Genomic DNA, 24,422 nt, shown 5'->3' with positions numbered 1-24,422 from the left:
TTGTTTTTGAGGTTGTATTTACACAAGACTATAATGCAAATGAACAATAAACAATTGGTCACAAAAAAGTCTCAGAGACCAACCAAAGATCACATACAGGACGTAGTTAGAGAGAACTTAGAGTGTGAGAGAAACGTATGCAGATAATAGACCAGGCCCTGAAGTGAACAACTGGAAAAAGATGAAATGTACATTGCAATATAAAGTCCTTGCTAGAAAGCTAGCATCCGTGTTGATCTTTTTGTGCTGTATGCTGTAAGCAGCATTTCTTTTTATGCGTCACTGCCTCCAACTGTGCGATTCCCACGATCCTGTGTGTTGTAACTCTCTCAGGCCAAATGTGAACCCAAGGAAAAGGGAACTGTCACCTGTACCTGTCATGATGGCTACGCTGGGGATGGAACGCTCTGCTATGGCTCCTTAAAGGATGTAAGCACTCAGGCTGTCCATCCATCCATCCATCCATCCATCCATCCATCCATCCATCCATCCATCCATCCATCCATCCATCCATCATCCATCCACCCATCCATCCATCCATCATCCATCCACCCATCCATCCATCCATCCATCCATCCATCATCTATCCATCCATCCATCCATCCATCCATCCATCATCCATCCATCCATCCATCCATCCAGCATCTATCCATCCAGCATCTATCCATCCATCCATCCTTTCATCCATCCATCCATCCATCCACCCACCCATCCATCATCCATCCATCATCCACCCATCCATCATCCATCCATCCATCCATCCATCCATCCATCCATCCATCCATCCATCCATCCATCCAACCATCCATCCAACCATCCATCCATCCATCCATCCATCATCCATCCATCCATCCATCCATCCATCCATCCATCCATCCATCCATCCATCCATTCTTCTATCTCTCTATCTTGCAGGAGCTGGACATGAATCCACAGCTGTACCATTTCCAAAGAGCGACACAGGTGTGTCTGTGTTCCTATCTATCCAGCTTGTTTTTGTCTTACTGTGAAGTCAAATCCTGTTTTAATGCAACGGTTGTCGGTGCTGATCCTGAACTGTTCCCCCTTGAGCCTTTTCTGTGATCTGGACCTACACTACATTGTCTAAAGAGTGCAAACCATCAGCGACTGTGACTGTTCAGAGTGCAGCATTGGTGATGTGTGCATGTTTTCAGAACTATAGACACTTTTCAGACGACCTTAGTGGGAACCTGACATTGCTGATCCCGTCCAAGGAAGCTATGTTCAACCTGAGCTTGACTCAGAGCTCATTTTGGATGACCCGACACCACCTGCCACTCCTTGTTCGGTCAGTCCTGTATTTGAAAATGCCGTAATTGCTACTTTTCAAGTACTCCAACATTTATAAGGTTAATGCATTTATACGAGTTCCTTTCATTTGAATTTCTGTGGTCCAAATTCCAACAGGAGGTGATTTTTTTGTGCCATCCAGTTTCTGTTTAACAAACTGTGATCTTTGGATTCAATCTGAACATTTTCATATATTTGGTTCTGGTTTCAGCGCTCACTTACTTCAAGGGATCTATTCCCTAGAGGACCTCGACAGACTGGTTGGCACCAAGCTACCAACCATGAACACATTTTCCCCCACATCTTGGGAAATTAGCAAGTGCAAGGGGGTATGTATGTACATGTGCACATGCACGTACACTCAACAAGACTCTAATTTTTCTGGGATGGAACTGTGCATTGTTTTCCAGGGCCTCTGCATTGGGAATGCCCAAATAATCACTCCCAATCTGCCTGCACTCAATGGCTACGTCCACATCATCGACCGTGTAAGTATGCCTGCTTTACAGGTCCGTCAGAGGAAGAGAGGGATGAAAACCTGCCCCCTGCAATGGCTGATGCACTTGTTTATTGATAATTCTGACCATTGATTTTGTGTGGTCAGGTTTTGACCCTCCCGCTCTCAAACCTTCCCCCCGAGCCGCCCACGTTGCTGACTTTTCTCGACTCTTCCTCCAACTTCACGCTCTTTAGACAGTATGTTCTGGTAAGATATGTTGGTTCTCTGGAGTTGCCAGTATTTGTGTTCGATATTTGTTGATTTATGTATTTATTTGTGTGTGTGTGTGTGTGTGTGTGTTTCTTCACAGATGTACAATCTGTCAAATGAACTGAATTTTTCTGATTACACCCTCCTGCTGCCCACTGATGATGCGGTCCAGAAGTACCTTAGCAGGACCAATTCCTCTGTCCTAGTAGGTCCAGATAAAAGGATGTAATGTCCTGACAATGATCAAAAGGAAAAAAGGGATAAAATCTATAACAGTCAGCTGTAAAATGAGTGTTCATGTAATAAATCCAGTCTAAATATCAGCATGATCAGACGGTATGATACTGCATTGGTCTTTGGTCCCACACGCCACAGGAGCAGCCATTAATCCACATTTATATATATATATATATATATACCTAATATACTGGTAATATTTCTACACTATTTCCTGAATTGCAGACCATAATGTGCCATATATATTTAGCTTTCTGCTCTGTCATGAAAAAACAGTTTTCATGATGTTCCACTTCATTGACTCAGATGATTGGGTTCTGTCTGTCTGCAGGACTCCAGTGTGGTGAAATATCATGTGATTCCCAATGTTCACCTCTACCCTGACCACCTATGGGATGGCATGTTAAAGAGCACGATGCTAGGTGCTGACTACCAGGTCCAGTTCCACTTAAACAGTAAAAACCAGGTAAAATAAATCAGGAACTGAGAGGTTTAAATGTCTAAAAAGATTTCTTGACCTGATTCAAAGCAGTGAAATGACTTCCTTGTCTTCCAGACAAGTGTGAACGACGTGCCTTTTGCCAGTTTTATGGAGACCCAGTACGGCATCATCCTCGTTCTCCCCGACGTGCTGCAAGTTCAACGCAACCGATGCAGCAAACCTGTCACCGTGCAGCTCAAAGTAAGCATGAGGCGACAGACGTTTTAGGTAATAAGGTTCTAATTCATGTTGGTGCAGCAAAATGAAGGGAGGAGTCCACTGATCACCCATCACTGCAGGGGGTCGTTTTTAGTCTTCTTTGGTTCTTCTCTGGCTGTCACAATGATCTCACCAATGATTTAAAGATCACCGGGTTCATTTAAAATAGAATATAAAAGGCCCTCTCAGTTCATGAAAGTTGACTTGACTAGTTCCCCTTTGAGTTGGTTTTGGTTTTCAGAGGAGCAAGACCATTCAGAACACCCTTAAGGCTGTTGTAGTGGGGGCGGGCACATTAGGGGTGGATATGTTTGGTACTCGCAAGCTCAAAATCAAATGAGCGTGACACTGAAAAAGAGAAGGACATCAATTTGTTGAGTCTACAATTGAAAGGAGTAAGCCCAGAATAGCAAAAAAAAAAAAAAAGAGAGAGGAAACGGCCCAAATAGTTGAGAATAAGAAGTCAAGACCTGGCAGCAACCAATCCTCCATGAATGGAGGTGTTGTGCTGGGGAAAGTCGTTAAGTTACCACGTTTCAGTGATTCAGTCATTCCTCGTTTTCCCAAAGTACTTCAGAAGAACTCACTGTTATTCCGAGTTGTTGGACTAACTCAGCCAAAGCTGCACGTCCTCCATATCCTCTGTAGTAACAAATGAACATGTGAATCAAATGATGAAAAATCAACATGAAAACAACACTGACAGTTGAATCATGTCCATTATTGTTATTTGAAGGCTGTTGTCCTTGTGTTTGTCTCTAGGGGAAGTGTACAGACTGTGATGGACGCCCTCTGTGCCTATTTGGTTACAAACCAGTAAGACATTTGCTTGCCTACCATCTTATAACATATTCCACAGCCAAGTGACCTCAAATATTCAACGGTGTATTCATCTGATTTCCTGCAGATCAAAGGACAGTTTCCAGCCAACATGTATCCCAACTGTAAATACCGAAAACGGGTTGGCTCAAAGCTGAAAACGGTGCCGGGATGCACCGTCAAATGCCTTCGAGTTCTGACGGTCTGTTGTCACTCACTAATCTTAGTGCTTTGACTATGTTGTGATCATTGGTTGACTCTGTTATTACAGTGACTCTCTTCATTTTGGATGATTGTGAGTAGTTAGAAAACATGCCAGTTCTTTCATAGCTGGAGTGCAGGTGGGCTGTACCTGCTTATTGTAAACCAGCCTGACCGCCAGCGCTTTTGAATGATTCCAAAATATCAAATCAGCTGTAAACATAGAACAGGCATGTCCAAAGTCCGGCCCGGGGGCCAATCACGGCCCGCGGTAAGATTTCATACGGCCCGCAACTTCAGTCTTACAATGTATTATTTATGGCCCGCTGGCACTAACAGAACAAATAAATCACTAAAATATAATATAAAATATAATTTTTTGTAGATCTTGTAAAAGACAAGAAATGTACTTGTTTTAAACTTGAATGATAACAGACAACATTGCATTACATTTATCAAACTCATGGAAATTTAAGGTATTCCATACAGTTCAGTGTTCAATGTTGTCTGACTCTCCAGATATGAATTAAAGGCAGAATTGTGTTTTTAGAGTTGTTCACGTCTGCCTGAGTGGCTTATATTTGGTTACACTGCCATTTGAAAAATAAGAGAATTGTGACAATGAAAATTGTTTTATAATAGTGTACATTTGCATGTAACTTTTCTGGTTAAAAAAACATCAGAAGGATCTACTGGCCCCCGGGCATCTTCACGTTATCAAATCTGACCCTCTCTCAAAACGTTTGGACACCCCTGACATAGAACCACAATAACAAAACGAGCATGTGGTCTGTTCTGTAGGATTATTCCTGTTGCCCTGGGTACTATGGCCATGAGTGCTTTAAATGCCCCGGAGATGTTGGCAACTGGTGCTCCAATCATGGGGAGTGTCAGGATGGAAGTCTTGGGAGTGGGGAGTGCCGTTGCTATGAAGGGTTCCACGGCACCGCGTGTGAGGACTGCGAACCAGGACGATATGGCGTCAACTGCTCCTCAAGTAAGGAACATTCTGGAGACACAAACATGTCTCAAGCTGGTAAAACAAATTAAAACTATAGCTGGTTTGTATCCAGTAGGAACCCAGACTACTTCCTAACCCTAACATTGTTGGTAGGTATTGAAAGGAGTTAATAACAGAAATACATTTCAACTGTTATGTTATGTACATCAAGAAATCCAGTCTGAGGAGTGTCAAGTCTAACATTGTGTTCATATTGATTATGCTATGCACTGTAGCATCTCCAATAAACAAGCTAGCATGTGTCTAGCAATTAAAGAGAAGCATGTAGCTCTTTGAACAGATTTACATGTCTTATTACATGTCTTATTACCTGTGAGAACCTCTAACAGTTCCACAGACTCACCTCCTACTTTGTCAAAGAGCAGCAGGACGGATGATGAGAGACGTTTGTTAACCCAGATGTGTGTTGCAGAATGTACATGTGACCATGGGAAGTGTGCAGACGGCCTGGAAGGAACAGGCAGATGTGTGTGTTATAAAGGCTGGAAAGGAGCTTCCTGCTCTGTGGGTAAGACGCTTGATCCAAAATATGGACTGAGAGTGAAAAATAATCATACCGCAATCCAAATTTCCTCGACGCAGCTATAAAATGAGTTATGTGTATCTGTCTGTACCTCAGAGATTGTGGACGATGCCTGTGGAGGTATCTGTGATGAGCACGCCAAGTAAGTTCCTGAAGAGCCATTTGGATTCCTAAAAACACTGTTTTGTTCGACTAACTTCTATAATGATTGATCAACGCGTGGAATTATGACCTTTCTTGATGGAGTCCAGCAGCTTTTTGTTTGAATATCCAAGCCGTGGGACCAACTCATGTTAAGGTCCAGACCTCATTCTTGGGTTGGGAATCCACTGGACAGGTTTTTGCACTACCTGGTCCATATTTTGATCTAAAACCTACCTAGGGTATTTTGAAATATATCCTGAGAAGACCCTTCAGGTGATTTATTTTTTTTAGTTTATTAAATGAGTGTTTTTTTGTTTTGTGGTTTGACCTTTGCTGCAGCTGCGCCACAGGACCCTCAAGATCAACCGCGTCCTGTGCATGTGTTGCCGGTTATCAAGGCAATGGCACTCACTGTGAAGGTCAGACTGACACAACACGCGTTTGTGGCTACACAACAACATTGATTAAAATGACTCCATGATATGTTCTTTGTCTCAGAGGTGGACATGTGTAGCCAGGCTAATGGTGGGTGTTCAGAGTTTGCCACCTGTACCAAACTGTCAGCAGGGGAGAGAAGCTGCACCTGTAAAGAGGGCTACACCGGCGACGGGACCGTGTGCTTGGGTAGGTCATCTGACCTCGATGTTCTATAGATACTTCATCAGTCTAATACAAATGATGTGACACCAATTTGCATATGGCAGCATTCCAACACTTTGGGCCTCATCCACTAAGATCCCAACGACGAGCAAACCAAAAAACTTGCCCGTGCTATTGGATCTTCTATGATCTACTTTAACAGGTGCAAAAGTCATTCAGGCTGCCAAGTTTAAATGAGAATTTTGCCTGCACCACTAGCTGTAACCACGGAGACGCACCAAAACCTATTCTGGGGGGCACTAACGTCCAATTTGGAACGATCCAAATAAAATGTTTTCTAAATCAGCCCTTTGGAGATCCAGCAGCTGAAACGCCATTGGATAGACAACATGTCTCAACCATTTTTATTTCTGACAGTCCAGATGTGCTGAGATTCTCTCGCCATCCTCTGTCATTGCACTTACGCCTCCTTCTCGCCACAACGACCGCATCCGTCTGCACCTGCCTTTCCTGCGTGCTAAATATTGACGAAAAAACACCGACCACAGTCAGTTCGAGGTTTTAAAACTCACATTGGTGCTAAATTACCACATCTGCATGTCCTCCCAGTATTTTGTGCGTTCGCCTACTCTACATACTGTATATTCTGCATGGGCAAATGTGCTAATTGAACCGCGTGCCCCTATTTCACAGATAACATCCTTGCTTTGAGCGCTAGCAAATGTTTTTATACTCGCAACCCTCGTGTAGATCAGGCACATTAAGGGTCTTGTTAATTGCTGCATTGAAGAAGTGGTCCTTAATGTCTCATAAGCATTATTTTTTTCTTTATTGTTTGTTTGTGTGGGTTTCCAGAAATAGATGGTTGCCTTGTCAACAATGGCGGCTGTCACAAGTCAGCAGAGTGCATCAGAACGGGCGCCAACACTGTAAGTAGGCCACGTTTTCACTGAACGTATAGGTGTGCCGGTGGTACGGCTCTCAACAGGCTTTCACAACATTGAAAATTCAGAGGACAAGAGCGATTCCCCCAACCACGGGCATTGGGGAGGCACGCAGCTTATGTCTCCTAACCTGTCTCCGCCCACAATTGCTCAATTCCCACCCACCTCCTGTGACCTTGTCAAGGCGGTTCTACTAAGGATTACTGGTACCGTGGCATCTATGTTAGCAGTGGGAAGACTAAAGAGACCCTCCTGCTCTTGCCCAGCAGTGTGTGGTTCTTTCACTTCTGTCAGAGGTGGTGCCCCCCTCCCCGGTTAGGCCACGCTAACCCCGAGTCATGATCCAATGGAGAGGAAGCTATGCGTTACTCCGGCCTCCGTTGCCGACCCTCCTCTCTCAGCCTCCTTACTGGGGGCCACAGACATCCTCGCTGAGGATCTGGAAGACGATGGCGCCATTCATCAGCCATCAGGGTCCACCTGTTCTCACGGCGGGGCGGCTCCTTCACCGCAACCTGTCCTGCATGACATCCACAGCTGGGTGGCAATGAGACTGGGCCTCGATTGGCTGGCACCCCAGACTGGTCCGGGTTCCGAGGGAGATCTGAAAGATCTGAGGGTCCTCACCTCTCCTACCTGTGGTCCCAGCTTCCCTCAGAGAGCCTAAGCTCTTCTTGGACAATCCCTGTGTCAAAGGGGGCGTATCAAGAGTTTTTCAGGGCTGGATGTTCTTAAAGTGGAGGAACTACCAACGTTGGAGCCTTCAATTGCTTCCCACAGGTGAAACTGTTCATTATTGTGGTGGAATTTGACCCGTCCAAGCGCCTGTTTGGTCCCACCATCGGTGCCGTGAAACAGGCGAGTGATTCCAGGAGGAAGGAAGGAGAGGAGTGATGGAGGGGGAGACAGGCACAATTGTTGAGTCTATTTTACCTAAAAAGCTGCAACATAACCAAATGTGAAGGTGTCAAAGGACCGGTACCAAATCTAACTGTCTCTGAAAAGTGGAGAAATTTAAAGGTATGAATTTAAGTGTGTTGTGAGTGTTTTCCAACACTTTGAGACACCAGACAAAAAGAGATCAAAGGCAGTGTTGATGTGGGTGAGTCCTTGATTTAGACAGAGGTGTTTCTTGGTATCCTGACTAGATTTTACATCAGACAACTAAGCAAAACATAGAAGGAAAATGATTTGGTTGTTGAGATTTACATGTGAGAACAAAGAACTCCTTTGCCTGGTTTGGTCACTGACGAGTCCTCTTTTTGCTCTCTTGTCGTCTCCAGACAGCCTGCCAATGCCGCTTTGGCTTTGCAGGAAGTGGGAAGTTTTGTTATGCGATCAACATCTGCCTACAGGTGCGTACTGTTCAGGTTCAACTGTGGTGAGGAATGTTGAGCGTCCTTCATGAGAATAACAAGTGTTACGCCTGAGACGCAGACAGGACAAAGAACACGTTAAAGAAAAACAACTGAAGAAACAAATGCTACCAGAAAGGAGAATAATAACAAGATGAATTGATAGTAAGACCATGAACATGTGAGACACAACAATCTGGGCGGAGTATTTATGGTGTTAATAGTGCCGCATCGATTCACCGTCTGTTATTAATCACGTCTCCAAGTGTTTGATCGAACCTCCAGCAACTCCTCAACAAGAGTAAACCACACTCATAGAAAGAGAGAGGAGCAGAAACCTGCAGAAGAAAAGGTGTTAGCGACACAAGACACTGTCCCTTTAGTCCCAGTCACATCAAAGGCACCAGTGAGGTCCAGCAGAACCAGTAAAGAATCCCCTTCCTTCATAACTTCTGCATTAGGTTGGAATTTGTGAGACCCTTTATTGAGGAAAGTATCTCTATTAAACAATACAGATAAAAGAACTTGACAAAATCTCCTTATTTATCATATATCAGTGCAATCAATCAATTAAAATGGAATTAACTCCACAGACCAGTGAACCATTTTAATACATTTTTAAAAAATTGCTTGCTTATTGCCTTAATATGATTCTTAAAGAGGCAACAAGGCAAAACTGATGCAAGTAACTGAGGTAAATGACGTTACGTTGTCATTATCAATACGCTAATGAAGGGTAGATTCCAAATTCCTCAGTTGAAAGGGAATAAAAACTGTAAGAATTTATTTTAAAATTCAGAATGGGGAGCAGGAGGCTGGCTGAGAATGATTAAAAAAAAAAAAAAAACGTGTTCTTGATTCTTTTGAAAGAGTTCTACAGCAGCTAATGTTAAATTTAGGAGGTTAACTAGAGTAATTGTGGCTTGTACAGAACAACGGCGGCTGCAGTGAACACGCTCGATGTAGGCAAATCCAGCCCGGACAAAGGGAATGTACCTGCTTCAGTGGTTACGTGGGCGACGGGTTCACCTGTGTTGGAAGCACCTATTCTGTGAGCCACGATTCCTTTGACGTCCAATTTAATGTCCGATCGCACGTGTTTTCCCCGTCACAGTGTTATCTGTCTTTCAGGAGGTGTCACGACAGTCGGAGAATTCCTTTTTCCATCAGATGTTAATAGTGAGTTATATATTATCACTTTAAATATATAGTATTATTAAAATGTATGTTAAATATACACATGACCACATCTTAAATAGAGTCATTCATAATCATTCCATTCTAAATGCATACACATGAAAACATATAAGCACATCCAAATCCAGGACAAACCTACACAGACGGGAGTTTTAGTACATCGATAGTATATTTTTAATATAGTTCTGCTTGTTTTTTCCTCAGAATCCAACTCTCGTAGTCTTTACGGTGATGGACCCTTCACCATCTTCGTCCCATTAGAGAAATTCAACAACGCTTCCTCTGTGAGTGCATCATATCTCTATCAATTCCATAAAAAGTCCACGCTATTATTATTATTATTCAATTTTTTTGTCGACATATTTTTCTTGATTTACAGAAGTGACTGTAGGAACGTCTTTATAGGCCAATGTGATGCCGGATGTACAGTAACTGTGAGTTTGTGTGTCTTTAGTATGAGGAATGGAAACGTTCTGGTCGTCTTGATGCGCTGGTCCGTTACCACATCGTTAGCTGTGAGTTGCTAAGGTTGAGGGACCTCAAATCCACCAAAGTGGCGGTCTCGATGTCAGGACATACATTACACTTCAGCCAGCAGCAGGTAGGGTCGACTTCCTGCAGTAAATACAGAGACTTTTAAAATCTGCCTGCTTTGTCGACATTAAAAAAATAACTAACCTAAACGCGCTTGTTTGACTTCGCAGCAGAATCTGGAAGACGCCCGATTTATTCTGGTGTTTCACTTTCTTAACATAGCGTAGGTTTTCGTTTTTGCTGCATCAATAATAACAACTAGCTTCATAGCTGCAGCTCTCTTAAGATGAATTTAATGCTCGTAAAGCCGCCGTCTGTAGTGGGGGGGTCTTAAAGTGGGGGGTCTTTACGCGGCCGTTGTCTTTGCAGGGTTCTGTCTGGATCAACAACAGATCCAGGATTGTGCAGAGCGATTACGTAACATTTAATGGAGTCATTCACCACATCAGCGCACTATTGACACCCTACACTTTGGAAGATAAACCTGTCGTCCGGCCTGACAAGGTATGTACGTTGGGGGTTCGACCTATGCCAATCAACGACTGCCGATGAGTTGAACTTGACTAACACACATGGGGGCTGTCGCCCAATCTGTGTTTAGATGGACTTAACCTCAGCGGCTGCCTTTTACGGCTACACGCGCTTCTACAGATTGATGGAGGTAAGAGAAAGACAAGATCAACACCTCACGCTCAATTCAATTGTGACTAAACTACGATATTTAATAAACGCGTAACTGTTGTCTTTGTTTAGGAGGCGGGGTTACTCCCTGTCTTCTCGATGGTCATCCACCAGCCTTTCACCATGTTGTGGCCCACAGACGCGGCTCTGAGCTCTCTGCCAGCTGAAAGGCAGCGCTGGCTGTCCAGCCCTGATCACCGGGACGAACTGGTCGCCATCGTGAAAGCCCATGTCATACGCAATGCCAAGGTGTGTTTGTGTGTCTGTGTGCTCTGGTACATGAAGGGGCACCAAAACACACATTTCAATAGGAAATGGAGGACATGTTTGTAACATATAATGATATATGAATGATAGTCAAGTCCTGATTGGGTAAACATCATGTTAATGTAACTAACTTCCTTTGACAAAATATTAAGAGCTTTATAAACTCATTAGGGGTTGCGGTGTACTATTGCATCATAATGTACGTAATGTTCAGACTGCGTGTGTGCTCGTATACTCATATGCTAAGGTTGTCATATGAGAAAGTGGATGATTTTTTCTCTGGTTTTGTGCAGATGTTGGGTCTCAGTCAGCCAGGAAATGCCTCAAGGTTCCGCTCCATGCATGGATCCCAAATCAAGTTCAGCTGTGATAAGACCCTGGTGGTGAGTAAACAGATCTGCACAGTGTCCTTTCTACCCAAGGGTTGTTCAAACTACAAGCTCGACTGTGGTCGAGCCTTGTGGTAACGAATGCATAGACAAGCTACCGTATTTTCTGGACTATATGTCGCTCCGGAGTTTAAGTCGCACTAGCCAAAAAATGCATAATAAAGAAGAAAAATAGATATATATAAGTCGCACTGGACTATAAGTCGCATTTTGGGGGAAAATTTATTTGATAAAATCCGAGACCAAGAACATACATTTCATCTTGAAAGGCAATTAGCATGGATTAGCAATAGGGTTACGGTATGCTAACATAACAAATTCAGCTACATGACCCACAACGAACTGAGTACGTGTCTGCTTTGTTAACGTAACATATTAACAGTTATTCAGATAACTATAGCATAAAGAACATCCGAGCAAGTTTACTAAACAATCAAGTCTAACTACATAGACGAAGCGCCGCTTCTTCTTCTGCGTTGCTAAAGGAACTCGTTCCTCAGTACACGCGCCTAGAGCGCCCTCTAGTGGTTGTCAGTGTGAAAATAACGAACATGTGAAATTCTGTAATAATGTATTTAGTCGTTCCGGAGTACAAGTCGCACCCCCTGACAAACAATGAAAAAAGTGCGATTTATAGTCCGGAAAATACGGTAATCTCATAATCTAATCTCATGATCTTTAACAAGATCCAGGTTCCTTGGACATCATCCAGATCAAAAATGACACCCATGAACTGGAGACAAAAGTCATTCCAACCGTCAGTTGTGTGTGAAAGGAAGGAGAATGTGCATAAGGCCAATGACATCATAAACATATTTAAAATTTGATATGGGCCCAACAGTCTGAGTTCTGCTCTAACTTTTAGTACCACAATTGAGCCTGAGCACATTACAACCAGATGTACTTTAACACAAAAGGCAACTAATGGCCTTTAAGTGAGTGGTTACAGGTGATTTGCAACATTCAGCTAATTACTAGCAAAGCGGTGACACATTTTATATAAATATATTTATTAGATCTATAACATTCTCCTATTAAAAAGAAACAAAATAGATTTAATTTGGCTTTAATGACATTTAAACATGACACCGAAACAACCGTTGGTGGGTATCAAATGCAGATTTGAGAAGCTTTTTCATCAGCTGTTGGAGTCACAGGATGGAAACACACTTATTCAGGAAGGTCTTCTTCCTCGTGGCTCATGGGATACACCAGTATCAGCCAACCAGTTAGCATTATGTCCTCAGACTGGTGCTCTGGAAGCAGGTAAAAGGATTTGAGCAAGTTTAACTTGAGCCAAATTATGATGGCTACGTCTGAGCATCTTCAGCCCTGCGGCTCCTGTGGGGGGTTCCCAGACTTCAGTGGCCAGTGTTGGTCAGGAGTGGTACCTCTGGGAGGAACTACTGGAACATTACTGGTTTGCCCTGATGTTCCAGCTGGACCAGAATGCTGCTGTATTTGTTTGATATGTCTCATGCACTTTTATCTTCACGGTCTAGTGGTCCATTTTTCAAAAACAACTCAACAACTCAGCCATATGTTTAAGTTTTTCAATGATCCTGATCCCTCAAAGAGCCCACAGTACCCCACAGTAGCCCCCATCACTTAGTTCAACTTTTCCCTTTGGATCAAGGCTTCACGCATCCATTAACAGGTTTTCATTCCAGGGGATCCCAGGTGAAAGCTGCCGATTACCTGGTAGGAGAGAAAACCAGGCTGGAGTCCAGCAGGAGGAGGACCGGGTTCCCTCCCTCTGGTCTTCATCATATGATCTTACTTGTGTTTAGATATTTATTGTAATAAATCCTAGTAAATAAATATTGAAAGCGATCATTAGGGGCAAAATATGTGCAAATATTTCTCAACTGCACTAAGCAAGAATAAAGCAACTCCCTGCCGCAATATCTGTGTGGTTACTGGAACCTTTAAAAAGGTGGTAGTGTATGTTTTTCCTGACTTCAACAGAAGCTACAGAATAAAAGTCCGGTTGAATCAGACCGTGTAAACCTGGGATAGTGACGGAGAGAATGACTTCCCAGCCGTGACAACTCCTCCCATGTGATGGCTCAAACGTGCTTATTTTGTTTGTGGGGTCTTGTGTGTTTCCAGGGGGCTGTATTGATCAACGATGCAGCCAGGATTGTGGATCGATACATGACTTTCCAAGAGGGCCTTGCCTATGGTATAGACCAGTTACTGGAGCCACCAGGCCTGGGAGCCCATTGTGACATGTTGGAGAACAGGACCACTTATGTGAGTAAACTTGTACAAAACTTGACCGGATCAGAAGTTCAGGGGTCTTGTTGTACGACTTTTGTGCCTTGGAACAGATTTATTACTGCGTTTATTCATTTATTTTGCTGCACCAGTATGTTATTGTGATCTTAAAATGGTTTTGTACTTTGCTCATAATGTCTCAGGGGCACTGTGGGCGATGCCATAGACTTTCTTCATGCCCCTTCAAACACGTTGATACGGTACTACCTGGCCATGTGCCAGAAATATAAATATCTTTTACAATATATAAGTTGCAATTGTGTGACGACTGTGTATGATGAAAGGTTAATACCAGTTCTACATTCTTGCAGGGAAGGTGGGAAGATTGTTTAGATATTCGTCCCAGGCGTAGGGGCTTCTCAAACCCCTTTCTGAGATATCACTATAGTCCCATGGTGCAGAAAGGCTGTAGGAGGGTGTGTTACTTTCCCTCCTGGATTCAAAAGTGCTGCGGTAACCACTATGGTCGAGACTGTCAAGGTAAGGAAGGAGAGTGAGGTCTTGCTGGGAGCAACACTAAACACATTAGCATACCGTGGGCTACTACAGTGGAATACTGTGTTAGTCAGAACCTCTTCCTTTGGTGGTTAGTTTAAGGAGAAGCTAGCGTTACTGGTTGTAGATCAGCTTGTTACATTACAAGTCTATTCTCACTGATTCACATGCTGGTGGCTCAGCCAGTAATCACATTTGTATTGTGAAGACAGCTTCCGGTGTTAATTTGGGCTTCGGGTTTTAGCTCAAGAGCATTTTAAATGTGGTAAACAGAGGCCTGGGCCCAAACCTTTGTGTCACCTGCACACCCATGTGAGCTTTCAGTGAAAAATCTTCATAAACATTTTGCTTTCACATTTTTAATGACTGTTTTTCTGTATCTTTCAGTTTGTCCAGGTGGGATAGAGTCCCCCTGTAACAACCATGGTAACTGTAGTGATGGAATTTTGGGTTCTGGAAAATGCACTTGCAACAAAGGCTTCAAAGGAAGTGCCTGCGATCAGTGTTCTGCTGGTTATTATGGCACCAACTGCACAGGTAGCTAAAAATAACCAGGGGGTTAGTCTTTAACCAATAACCCCCCCTCCAAAAAAAGCATTTTGTTTGATCTTCATTCATTAAGTCCATAACTGAGGGATACTGAACATCCTGGTGTGATGATCAGGAAGGGGAATTGGACCACATTTAGCAGTTCCACCCAGAAAAAACCCCAGAAATTAGTAGATTTTGGGGTGATGGTTAGGGGGGCTTGGGGTGTCAAAGTCACTGTGATCGTTCCATTACTAATATTTACAGCTGGGTTTTTTAAAGTTGCACGTTAAAGACCATACTAACATGCCTGCTCAGCACAGCCGACACGTGTCACGTGTGATGGAATAAATATGTGGACACAATCATTTAAGAATATAGCTTAATGTTGTGCTTTTCTAACTTGCGTGAAGATGTTATTTTAAGCCCCTGAGGTGCAATTTCAGCAAGTTTTGGATTATTAGTACACCTATAATATTTAAAAGACTCAGAAAACAAACTGCTTTGTTCAGATCTGGTTTTTCTCGGCTATTTCTCTTTCTCAGCCTGTGATAACTGTGGAAAATGGGGAAACTGTGATGATGGAATTCAGGGTTCCGGAAAGTGTGTTTGCAGACAGGGTTGGACGGGGGAAAACTGCCAACTTGAAATCCGTGAGTAAAACTTCTGCATGCACGAACACAAGGTTGTAGCTAGCTAAAACAACCTAGCGCTGCCAGAGGATTGTATTTGTATTGTACACAAACTTGAGTATAACTGTCATATCTCAAAATAGCGAACATGAACATGGATTATAGAAAACAGACTAACCACAAATGTCTTAAAGCTGTCAGATTGTTTTGAAACAAGGCTTTTTCAGGTACAGGAAATACAACTAGCTGCCTGTACTATTAAGATTTCAGAAAAAAGGTGTTTATTTTACTTTTTATATCGCAGTAGATGCTTAATTTTGCACCTATCACTACATGAGAAAAACACCGTATGTCTATGTTACCGGATGTTATGTTGGGTTATTTTTCTGTCCTCACACTAAAGACTCCCTTACTTTTAGGACTATACGATTTACCTACATGATAATTAGGATCATTTTAACAGCTACAATAAAATAAATATCAATATATACAATATCAATATTTTAAAACGCACACTTAAAGAAACAAAAATACGGCCAGTGGTAGCTCAGCCAGTAGAGCGCTGGGCCGAGAAGAGGAGGGTTCTTGGTTCCAAAAGTTGGAAGGTGTGCTGGTAGCAGGAGAGGTGCCAGGAAACCTTCAGAGCACTGTTAAAGTACCCTTGAGCAAGGTACCAAACCCCCTGCAATGAGCTGGCAGGGTGTGCCCTTAGGCCGCTCTGTGGGCTGGATGGACTCTAGCACCCTCCCCACGACCCCTCCAAGGAAATACTAGTCAAGAGGAATGAATCAATGGTTTGTCAGAAACTGTTGATTAATAGCTGCACCATCCAAAACCATTTGCCCTCAACACGTTGTTTTTTTACGACATTGCTGCTCCCACTAGGACTGAATAAATAAGCTAAAAGGCGGGCGAGGCCTAGAGAATAGGTGAACCTTTAGATGTGCAGTGGTCCTCTTTTGGAACTCACAACCAATTCATGGCAATCAGTCATTCGCTGAGGCTTTGTTTCATTATTTTGACCACTTTACCCCTTTCAAGGTCAAGGAGGGTGGGTGCAGGGGCCTAGGGTATTCCCTGGATGAGTCGCCAGCTCATCGCAGGGCCCAGTTTGAGCATCTGGAGGCTCAGTATCTTGCTCGAGGGTACCTCGGCAGTGCTCTGAAGGTATTGTGGCACCTCCCCATTCTACCAGAACACCTTCCATGATTTGTCTGGACCAAGGCTTGAACTGAGAACACCGCCTCTCAACTTGTTCCCCAACAGACTACAAGAGAGCTACCTGGCATTTTATTCTGTTTAATTCATTATGTTCTTGTCCATCAATCTGTCTCTCCAGAATCCCTTCCAGAGGAGTGTCAACAATGCCACGCTCTGGCTGAATGTGTGCCAGGTGTTGGGTGTCAGTGTAAAGCTAGGTTTCAAGGCAATGGTTCCTTCTGCATTCCAGAGCCACGTGAGTGCACCACAGTCCAGTTCAATTTGTCAGGCAGAGTTACTGAATCCAGGTCCACGTGTTTTCATCGGTTATTCAGGAGCTAAATTGGCATTAATTATAAGAGACTACATCCAGGGTAATTTAACTAAGCCCCCAATCCCCACACCCACCTTTGTTGGCAGTGAAATCTAAGAGAATATTTCTGTGAGGGTTCTCAGTCATCCAGGTAATTCTGGTAGTTGAATCATGGCAACTGGACTGTTTGAGTTCCATGAAGAGGTATCACCTCTCCTCCAAGAGGCTTCATCAGTTCTAACTGACTATGGGGGGGGGGTTCCAGGTTCTTCTACTCTTCAGGAGCCATCCAGACATTTGGAGCTTAAGTCCTCTAGAGCATTAAAGAGGTGAGAGGTGACGTCTCAGAGCCCCACCTCTGTTTAATGATGTTCTTTCCAGTTTGACATAGACAGCTTCTTTCCCTCCTCTCTGGAACCGTCTATCTTCCCTGGCCAGAACCTGTTCACGGAACTCAAACAGTCCAGTTGCCATGATTCAACTACCAGAACTAAGAGAATATAATAAGAAGATAAACTTATAAAAAGATAAAAAGTAACAGGTCATTAGAACACTTGATAAAAATCAAAATTACAGAAGATGTGGTTTTGCAATTGGAGATTAAAACTGGTTCCAGGTGTTTTTTGATGAGGGTTTTGGAGGTGGGGCAGTCATGGATGCTTCTGGGCAATGCTTTCCAAGAGTTTGGGGAGAGCGATAGAAAGGTTTTAGTTCTGCCAGGTCCTCTGCCTGGTGTGGTGGGGTGGAGTGGTGGGGGGCACCAGAGGAATGGACGTTGCGGGAAGGAGATTATGAAGGCGGTGCGATATACCTATGAGGTAAGAGGGGGCCTGGTTGTGCTGTGTGGCTGAACAGGTGTGGTAGAAATGGAGATGGGCATATTTTCGAGAGTGAGGCTGAAGATGTGGATATTTTTGGTGAGGGATTTGGGGTCAAGGATGGAGTCAAGGTGAAAGAAGTTTGATTGCATCTCTGATTTTGTTACCTGCAGGCTGTTGGTTCAGTTTAGATGAAGTTGTGGTGATAATGGATTCAGGGATTTGGTAGAGATGTAGAGTTGGATGTCGTCAGCATAGCGGAGGATGCGGCGATAGTGATGACAGATGGTGTGGCCAAGTGGGAAAATGTAAAGGACAAAGACATGAGGGCCAAGCACTGAACCCAGGGGAATATCTTTAGACAGGAGAGTGGTAGAGGAGGCACAGTTGTGTGTGTTGAAGAACTGGTTGCTGGCAGGTATGATTCGATCCAGGAGAGTGCATAGGTGTGGAGTTGGTTATAGGAGGGAGAGGAGGATGCTGGGATTGATGAGATCAAAGGCAGATGTGAGGCCATGGAGGATGCAGATGTTGGGATGTCTGGACTTAGATAACAGGAGGACGTCACTGGTGACTTTGAGGAGGGCGATATCAGCAAGTTGCTTTGTTTGATAGCTGGAATTGGAGAGGATCAAATGATGATGGGTAGGTTTTGTTTTGCTGAGACAGCAGCTCATTCCAGTATTAATGACAGGAAGTGGAGATCTGGTGGAAGTGATGTTAGTTGTCAGGATAACGCAATCCATCGGGCTGTTAGCGGTTGATTCCGTCTGTCTGACCTGTGTTAATAAAGGTCATCACCAAGGTCATCACTGAATCGCCACAGATTCGGCTTCCAGTGGTGTTGGTTATAGTGTAAATGGTCAGGGAACTGGTCCGTTTTAGGACAGGAGGCTCACTCGTTCATGTCGCTAGAGACGTTGTGTGTGCAGGACCTGAAAACTGCTATTTTTTAGTCACAATGTAAATAATTATGGATGTAAACACATGAACTGTTGAACACTGCAGCTCCAGAGCTCTGCTCAGAATATAACGGTGGCTGTCACCAGAATGCAGACTGTAACCAGACGGGATGGACCGTCAACTGCACCTGTCAATTTGGTTACCAAGGAGATGGCTTTTTCTGTGAGCCTATCAACCGGTAACGAGTCCTTTCTGTTACTGAGATTTTATAAACAGCTTGAAAACGTTGCTAAAAATATTAACGTTAATTCACTTTTCCCTTTCAGGTGCATCCAAGAACAAAATGGGGGCTGCAGTGAATTTGCCTCCTGCAAGTTTGTTGGTCCTGTTAGTGAAAACTCCTTTTTTTTGAACGCTTGCTTTCCTTCTCCCCGAGTTAAACGTGTTTGCACAATGGTCAAAGAAATGTAAAACCATTAAAATTAACATAAAATACAGCATTGACAGTGCATTATAAACAATCTAATTTCCATTATTCCTCTTCAACAGATCTCTCGGTACAAACTGTAACTGGCCATTGCTATATTCACATTTACATCATGTTTTAGACTCCCATAAATCTTTAGCTCAGCTTTAATAGACAGGTTGCAACCACAGTCTTAGTCAATCTAATTAAAATGAATTGTTCTCCAGCACTTCTGTGAAGAATCTTGGGCTCATAACTGACATATAAAAGAAATGAACAGGACTAGTTTGACCTCCGAATCAGGAAGAAGTCTCAGTTCAAGCTGATTCTTAAACTAATGGTGCATTGGTTTGTTACTCCATAGCCAGACTACAGGTACTACTGGTAATATGTACTTTCACATTCGCTCTCCTAAGACCACAAAATTAGACAGACATTCTCTACTAAGCACAATGAGAGTAAATAGCAGTTCTCACATTTTTACAGCTTTGTAGTCTCTTCATTGGTTTCCTTTAAACTCAAGAAAATTAAATGTTCGTGTGTCTCAGATTTCAGATGGTGATTAACTGATTTTCATGCAACTAGTGATGTGTTTGTATATTTATATCAATTTATGATACATTTGAGCCAGAAAATTACTCGAGGTTAAACAGCTAGAATTTGTAAATGGTCACTGTAAATAAGCCTACACTGCTGTTGAAGGTTGGGTGGTTTATTTCAGCTGATTTCATCCTTTATGGGTCTCACTTTAAGATGATCGCTCAATCTGCTTTCACCAGAACAAACGGGACTGTGAGTGCTTACCGGGGTATGTGGGTAATGGAGTCCAGTGCCTTGAAAAAGTGGTCCCCCCTGTTGACCGTTGCCTACAAGATAATGGGGACTGCGACCCCGTGGCCACCTGCAAAGACCTCCATTACCACGGTAACACATCGCCTCTAATTTTTGTGAAAGTAAGGAACAAATTTTGAGTTGTGGCGATTAGAAAGAAAGAATTGGGAAAGGAAGTAAGACACAAGAAACAAGAAAGTATGCTTCCTGTTTATTTTAGTTGCTGTTTTAGTTGTTTACTGTACATTTATCCTTTATTTCATGGGTAAGCTAGACTCTGAGGTAATAGATAAGTTTGTCAGCTGTCTTTTTGACAGTGAAGGGACAAGCCCAGTCAGGTTTTACTAGCCCAAAAACATGTAATGAAATGTAATTTCCTCATCAAAGCAAATAGCAAAACCTGCTAAAGTAGAGAACGGGTCCTTTTGTCACATGTGATTTCCCACAATCCATTTATAACCTCTGGAAATTAAAGGCACAGGCCACAGATCGCCTCAGATAATGATAACGTTCTGGGTTCAGCCAAAACAGCTGGAGTGTTCCATCTGCGCTCTCCAAGTGGCAAGTACAAGATGAACTTCAGCGAGGCCGACGCGGCCTGCACCAATGAGGGCGCCACGCTTGCCTCCTTCAAACAGCTCGGAGATGCCCAGCAGGTATTTCACTAAGGTTGGATCTCTACGTGACAATAGATAAAGGAGAAAAGACCTAGCCCAGTGTTTTAAATGGTGCTACGAGACAACATTCTTTTATTTTAACTGCTAAGTTCCCTGATGTCCTTCATATATAAATATTTAATCATTAACTGAGACAGAGTGTAATTTAATCACACAAGAAATCTAAATTTGTCCAAACACAGTTGGAGGAGCTGTAAAATCAGCTTTATTCAATTGACATGACGCTTTTCCCCTTTTGTCTCTGGCACTGTCAGCTGGGAATGCATCTGTGTGTGGCTGGCTGGATGGACGGGGGAAGGGTCGGGTACCCAATTTGTTTCCCCTCATTAAACTGTGGAGAGAACCATGTGGGCCTGGTCATGTACAGAGACCCTGTACCTCAGAGCAGCAAGTATGATGCCTACTGCTACAGGCTTGACGGTACCAGAACACGTTTGTATAGAGGCGTAGCTACATGCACTGGGCTGATGGCCCTAATCAAAAGAGATCTCCTATCTGAATGCTTCCCCCCCACTGTCTTTCTAGATGTATCGTGTGTGTGTCCTGCTGGTTTTGTTGGAGACGGATACTTCTGTAATGGCGTCCTGATGAACGTTCTTGCAACCAATAGCAACTTTTCCATCTTTTACCAGGCGAGTGTCACACACGGCCCCCGATCAAGTGTGTGTGTTTAGTCATTCCCATTATCATCGATGCATTCGTTCATTAGCAATTAGCTTACCTGCTACGTACTGTATGCCACCATGTGGCGTGTGTGTTGAAAATATTCATCGGGATAGCTAGGCTGCACAGTGACTCATTGTGCATTGCTGGTCTTTTTTTTTGTGTGTTTTGTAAATGCCTTTATTCAACTAAATGTCTTTATTCAACACTCTCTTCCTTGAAAAAGCTCCTGCTCTCCTCACATCTTATCTTTCTCCTCATATCTCTACTCACCTCCTCCTAGCGGGACACCCAAAATTTCATATTATTTTCAGACTTGTAACTCATTTACAAATAGCTGTGCAACAATAATAGACCCAAACCCTGTGCCAGAGCCTGTAGGAATGCATGACTTGTTTGATCGATCAGTTAATGAATGAATTATTTGAACAAACGTTGCCTTTTTGTCCTCCCTCTGTAGTCGCTGCTGGACTATAGTGGCTCCTCCTCAGAAGGCAAAGAGCTCATTGATTTTCTGTCTCACAGGACTTCTGAAGTCACAATCTTTGTGCCTCCTAATACAGGCTTTGCTCCAAATCAGGTATTAAGCAGCTAATATGGTCTTTTTATTAACATTGTACAAGTGATCTGGTGTATTTCAATTATCTAAGGAGTTTATGAAGTGCTTTGAAATGACTAAAGTAATTGCTACAGTAAATAAAGTTTTACATCATTTTTTTTCTTTATTACATTAAAGCTGAACGTCTTTTTACACTTGACAATATGTCATTTGAAAATCAGTAGTTGCCAATTTCTAAATATCACTGAGATGTCCCTCAACCCAGTTGAGGCCAAGATGAGACAGGTTCAAAGGTCAAAGTGTCTTGATGCTTATTATCTTTTTATTCTGTGGAGTTTATTATATGTGAAGGTGCGTGTGTGTGTGTGTGTGATTTAGACACTCTCTGGGAGAGATCTTGAGTATCACATTTCAGCCAGTCAGAACAGGCGGACGTTCAAAGATTTACAGAACCATCACGTCATCCCAACAAGGCTGGGCTACAATCTGACCATCAGCCTTGGCCACAATGAGGTCACACACCTTTTCATACACAAACACAGGCCAAAAGGTCTGAAGATGTTATTCATTGTGGCCCTTTCTGCCTTTGATTGTTGAACATAGACTCACAAGATGGTAAATGAGCGGCTGGTGTTGGACTGGGACATCCCTGCCTCCAATGGAATCATACACATCATTGAAGCACCACTGATGGCGCCTCCTGTAAGAGTGAGTGAAGTCAATTTAATGTATATGAAGCCGAGTCTAGGGGTGATTCATTCTGCAGTTAGGATTCTAGAAAAGGAATCTCCTGCCTGTTCCCTTTTTCTGATCAGAGACAGTTGTTCAAGTGCCAACTGTTGCTAGGCAACTCTGATGTGACCAGAGAAATATCAGAAATATCACACATTCTTATCAACACAGCCTCATCGTGCACTTTGAGGAGCCAGAGAATAAACAGCATCATCATTGACAATCTCGTTTTCTTCATGCACAGTTCACAACTACAACTCCCACTTCAGATTTTCTATGCCAAATTCTATCGGCTCCAGCCCATTATTTATTTACTAAAAGATAGAGAGAGGGAGGGAGAGAGAGAGCCACTTGGTGTGACTTGGTCATTATGTCTTGATTCTCGAGTGTCCTATTTGTTGTCTCCAGATCTCCCTCCATGCATCCCAACACCAGAGATACTCGAGTGGGACCCTGTCAGCAATCTCGATTTTCCTGCTTCTAATGTGCATCCTGGCTGGAGTTGGATTCTCCATCTTCAGACGCAAGACGGACGCTTTCCGATTCCACTATTTCAAAGTGAGAGAGAGAGAGAGAGAGAGAGAGAGAGAGACTAAACTTCTCCCTCAGATCGACTGTTCCCACATTTCAACCAGCTAATGTTACATAAACTTTGTACTGTGTGTGTGTGCGTGTGTGTGTGTGTGCTTACGTGTGTGGGACATATTCGGCCCATTGCCACTCCGACATTTTGCTTTGGTTGAGTCGGTAAAAGAATTCTGCCGCAGTGACTCGTTTTATTTGGATACTCATGGGAGTTTACTCCCAGTTGTTCCAGCCTCTTCAGGGATTCTGTTAGAGGACCGGTGGAAAGTCCTCCAATAATCTCCCCCAGTGCGTCATAGCGATGGAGCGGAGAAGAAGAAGGTTGTAGCGGAAGTGTGTGTCTGTCGTGCTGACAAGAGTTTATTCCTGCGTTCCCAACAGAACAAGGATGCGGACAGTTCCACAGGTGTCCAGCCAAAACCGACGCTGTTGTCCTACCCGAACCCTATGTACGGCGACTCCAGAGACCTGAGCGAGCTGTTTGGGGTAAGGGGATCAGTCCGGGTCGGGTGTCTCGTCCTCAGACAGCAGATATTCAAATGTTGATCTTTCATGATGTAAAACTTGTTATATATATAAATGACAGTTTATTATGGGTGGCAGGAATACACAAGTTACCTTAAAAGTACTGTAAGATGCTAGTATTTTCTCTCCTATCAGGACCAGCAGGAGGTGCAGCCAGCACAAGCTGAAGAAGCTCCAAAGATTCTGGACCTGGACGGTTAAACAAGTCAAACTGGAGAAGCATGATTGTTAACTTGGTTCACCCAAATAAAACAATAAAAAAAGATCTGTGAACTAAACCATGGAAACGGCTCCTGTGTTTTTAAGCTGCTCCACAAGGGGAGGAGAGGAGAGGAGAGGAGAGGAGAGGAGAGGAGGAGAGGAGAGGAGAGGAAGAGGAGAGGAGAGAGGAGAGGAGGGGAGGGAGAGGAGGGGGGAGGGGAGGAGAGGAGAGAGGAGGGGAGGGAGAGGAGAGAGAGGAGAGGAGGAGAGGAGAGGAGAGGAGGGAGGGGAGGAGAGGAGAGGAGAGGAGAGGAGAGGAGAGGAGAGAGAGGAGGAGGAGAGGAGAGGAGAGGAGATAAGAGGAGAGGAGAGGAGAAGGGAG

The 24,422-nt window shown here is 43.5% G+C and overlaps 1 protein-coding gene across 1 annotated transcript in view; it reads left to right on the top strand.

Moving 5' to 3' along the window:
- The window catches only part of stab1 (stabilin 1), a 40,748-nt gene extending 16,622 nt beyond the window's left edge, over window positions 1-24,126 (top strand). Inside the window, exons 28-71 of the mRNA XM_057029704.1 lie at window positions 334-429; window positions 916-963; window positions 1,176-1,309; window positions 1,523-1,640; window positions 1,722-1,799; window positions 1,916-2,017; window positions 2,121-2,225; window positions 2,589-2,723; window positions 2,814-2,939; window positions 3,720-3,773; window positions 3,865-3,978; window positions 4,779-4,974; window positions 5,411-5,506; window positions 5,618-5,663; window positions 6,005-6,084; window positions 6,164-6,289; window positions 7,121-7,194; window positions 8,493-8,564; window positions 9,496-9,615; window positions 9,696-9,747; window positions 9,945-10,045; window positions 10,216-10,362; window positions 10,665-10,799; window positions 10,897-10,956; window positions 11,049-11,225; window positions 11,537-11,626; window positions 13,745-13,888; window positions 14,056-14,112; window positions 14,224-14,392; window positions 14,795-14,944; window positions 15,481-15,588; window positions 16,907-17,023; window positions 18,907-19,039; window positions 19,128-19,188; window positions 20,047-20,191; window positions 20,621-20,754; window positions 21,030-21,195; window positions 21,301-21,407; window positions 21,899-22,018; window positions 22,376-22,510; window positions 22,601-22,705; window positions 23,138-23,287; window positions 23,696-23,800; window positions 23,975-24,126. Coding sequence (XP_056885684.1) covers window positions 334-429; window positions 916-963; window positions 1,176-1,309; window positions 1,523-1,640; window positions 1,722-1,799; window positions 1,916-2,017; window positions 2,121-2,225; window positions 2,589-2,723; window positions 2,814-2,939; window positions 3,720-3,773; window positions 3,865-3,978; window positions 4,779-4,974; window positions 5,411-5,506; window positions 5,618-5,663; window positions 6,005-6,084; window positions 6,164-6,289; window positions 7,121-7,194; window positions 8,493-8,564; window positions 9,496-9,615; window positions 9,696-9,747; window positions 9,945-10,045; window positions 10,216-10,362; window positions 10,665-10,799; window positions 10,897-10,956; window positions 11,049-11,225; window positions 11,537-11,626; window positions 13,745-13,888; window positions 14,056-14,112; window positions 14,224-14,392; window positions 14,795-14,944; window positions 15,481-15,588; window positions 16,907-17,023; window positions 18,907-19,039; window positions 19,128-19,188; window positions 20,047-20,191; window positions 20,621-20,754; window positions 21,030-21,195; window positions 21,301-21,407; window positions 21,899-22,018; window positions 22,376-22,510; window positions 22,601-22,705; window positions 23,138-23,287; window positions 23,696-23,800; window positions 23,975-24,040 — 4,854 coding nt within the window. The 3' untranslated portion in view covers window positions 24,041-24,126. The remainder of the gene's footprint in view (window positions 1-333; window positions 430-915; window positions 964-1,175; window positions 1,310-1,522; window positions 1,641-1,721; window positions 1,800-1,915; window positions 2,018-2,120; window positions 2,226-2,588; window positions 2,724-2,813; window positions 2,940-3,719; window positions 3,774-3,864; window positions 3,979-4,778; window positions 4,975-5,410; window positions 5,507-5,617; window positions 5,664-6,004; window positions 6,085-6,163; window positions 6,290-7,120; window positions 7,195-8,492; window positions 8,565-9,495; window positions 9,616-9,695; window positions 9,748-9,944; window positions 10,046-10,215; window positions 10,363-10,664; window positions 10,800-10,896; window positions 10,957-11,048; window positions 11,226-11,536; window positions 11,627-13,744; window positions 13,889-14,055; window positions 14,113-14,223; window positions 14,393-14,794; window positions 14,945-15,480; window positions 15,589-16,906; window positions 17,024-18,906; window positions 19,040-19,127; window positions 19,189-20,046; window positions 20,192-20,620; window positions 20,755-21,029; window positions 21,196-21,300; window positions 21,408-21,898; window positions 22,019-22,375; window positions 22,511-22,600; window positions 22,706-23,137; window positions 23,288-23,695; window positions 23,801-23,974) is intronic.
- Window positions 24,127-24,422: the final 296 nt, after the last annotated feature.

This window comes from Takifugu flavidus, chromosome 4 (genome assembly GCF_003711565.1).
Source record: "Takifugu flavidus isolate HTHZ2018 chromosome 4, ASM371156v2, whole genome shotgun sequence".
Taxonomy (NCBI): Eukaryota; Metazoa; Chordata; class Actinopteri; order Tetraodontiformes; family Tetraodontidae; genus Takifugu; species Takifugu flavidus.
Note: the sequence above shows the minus strand (reverse complement) of the source record. Positions and strands in the feature narration are given on the sequence as shown.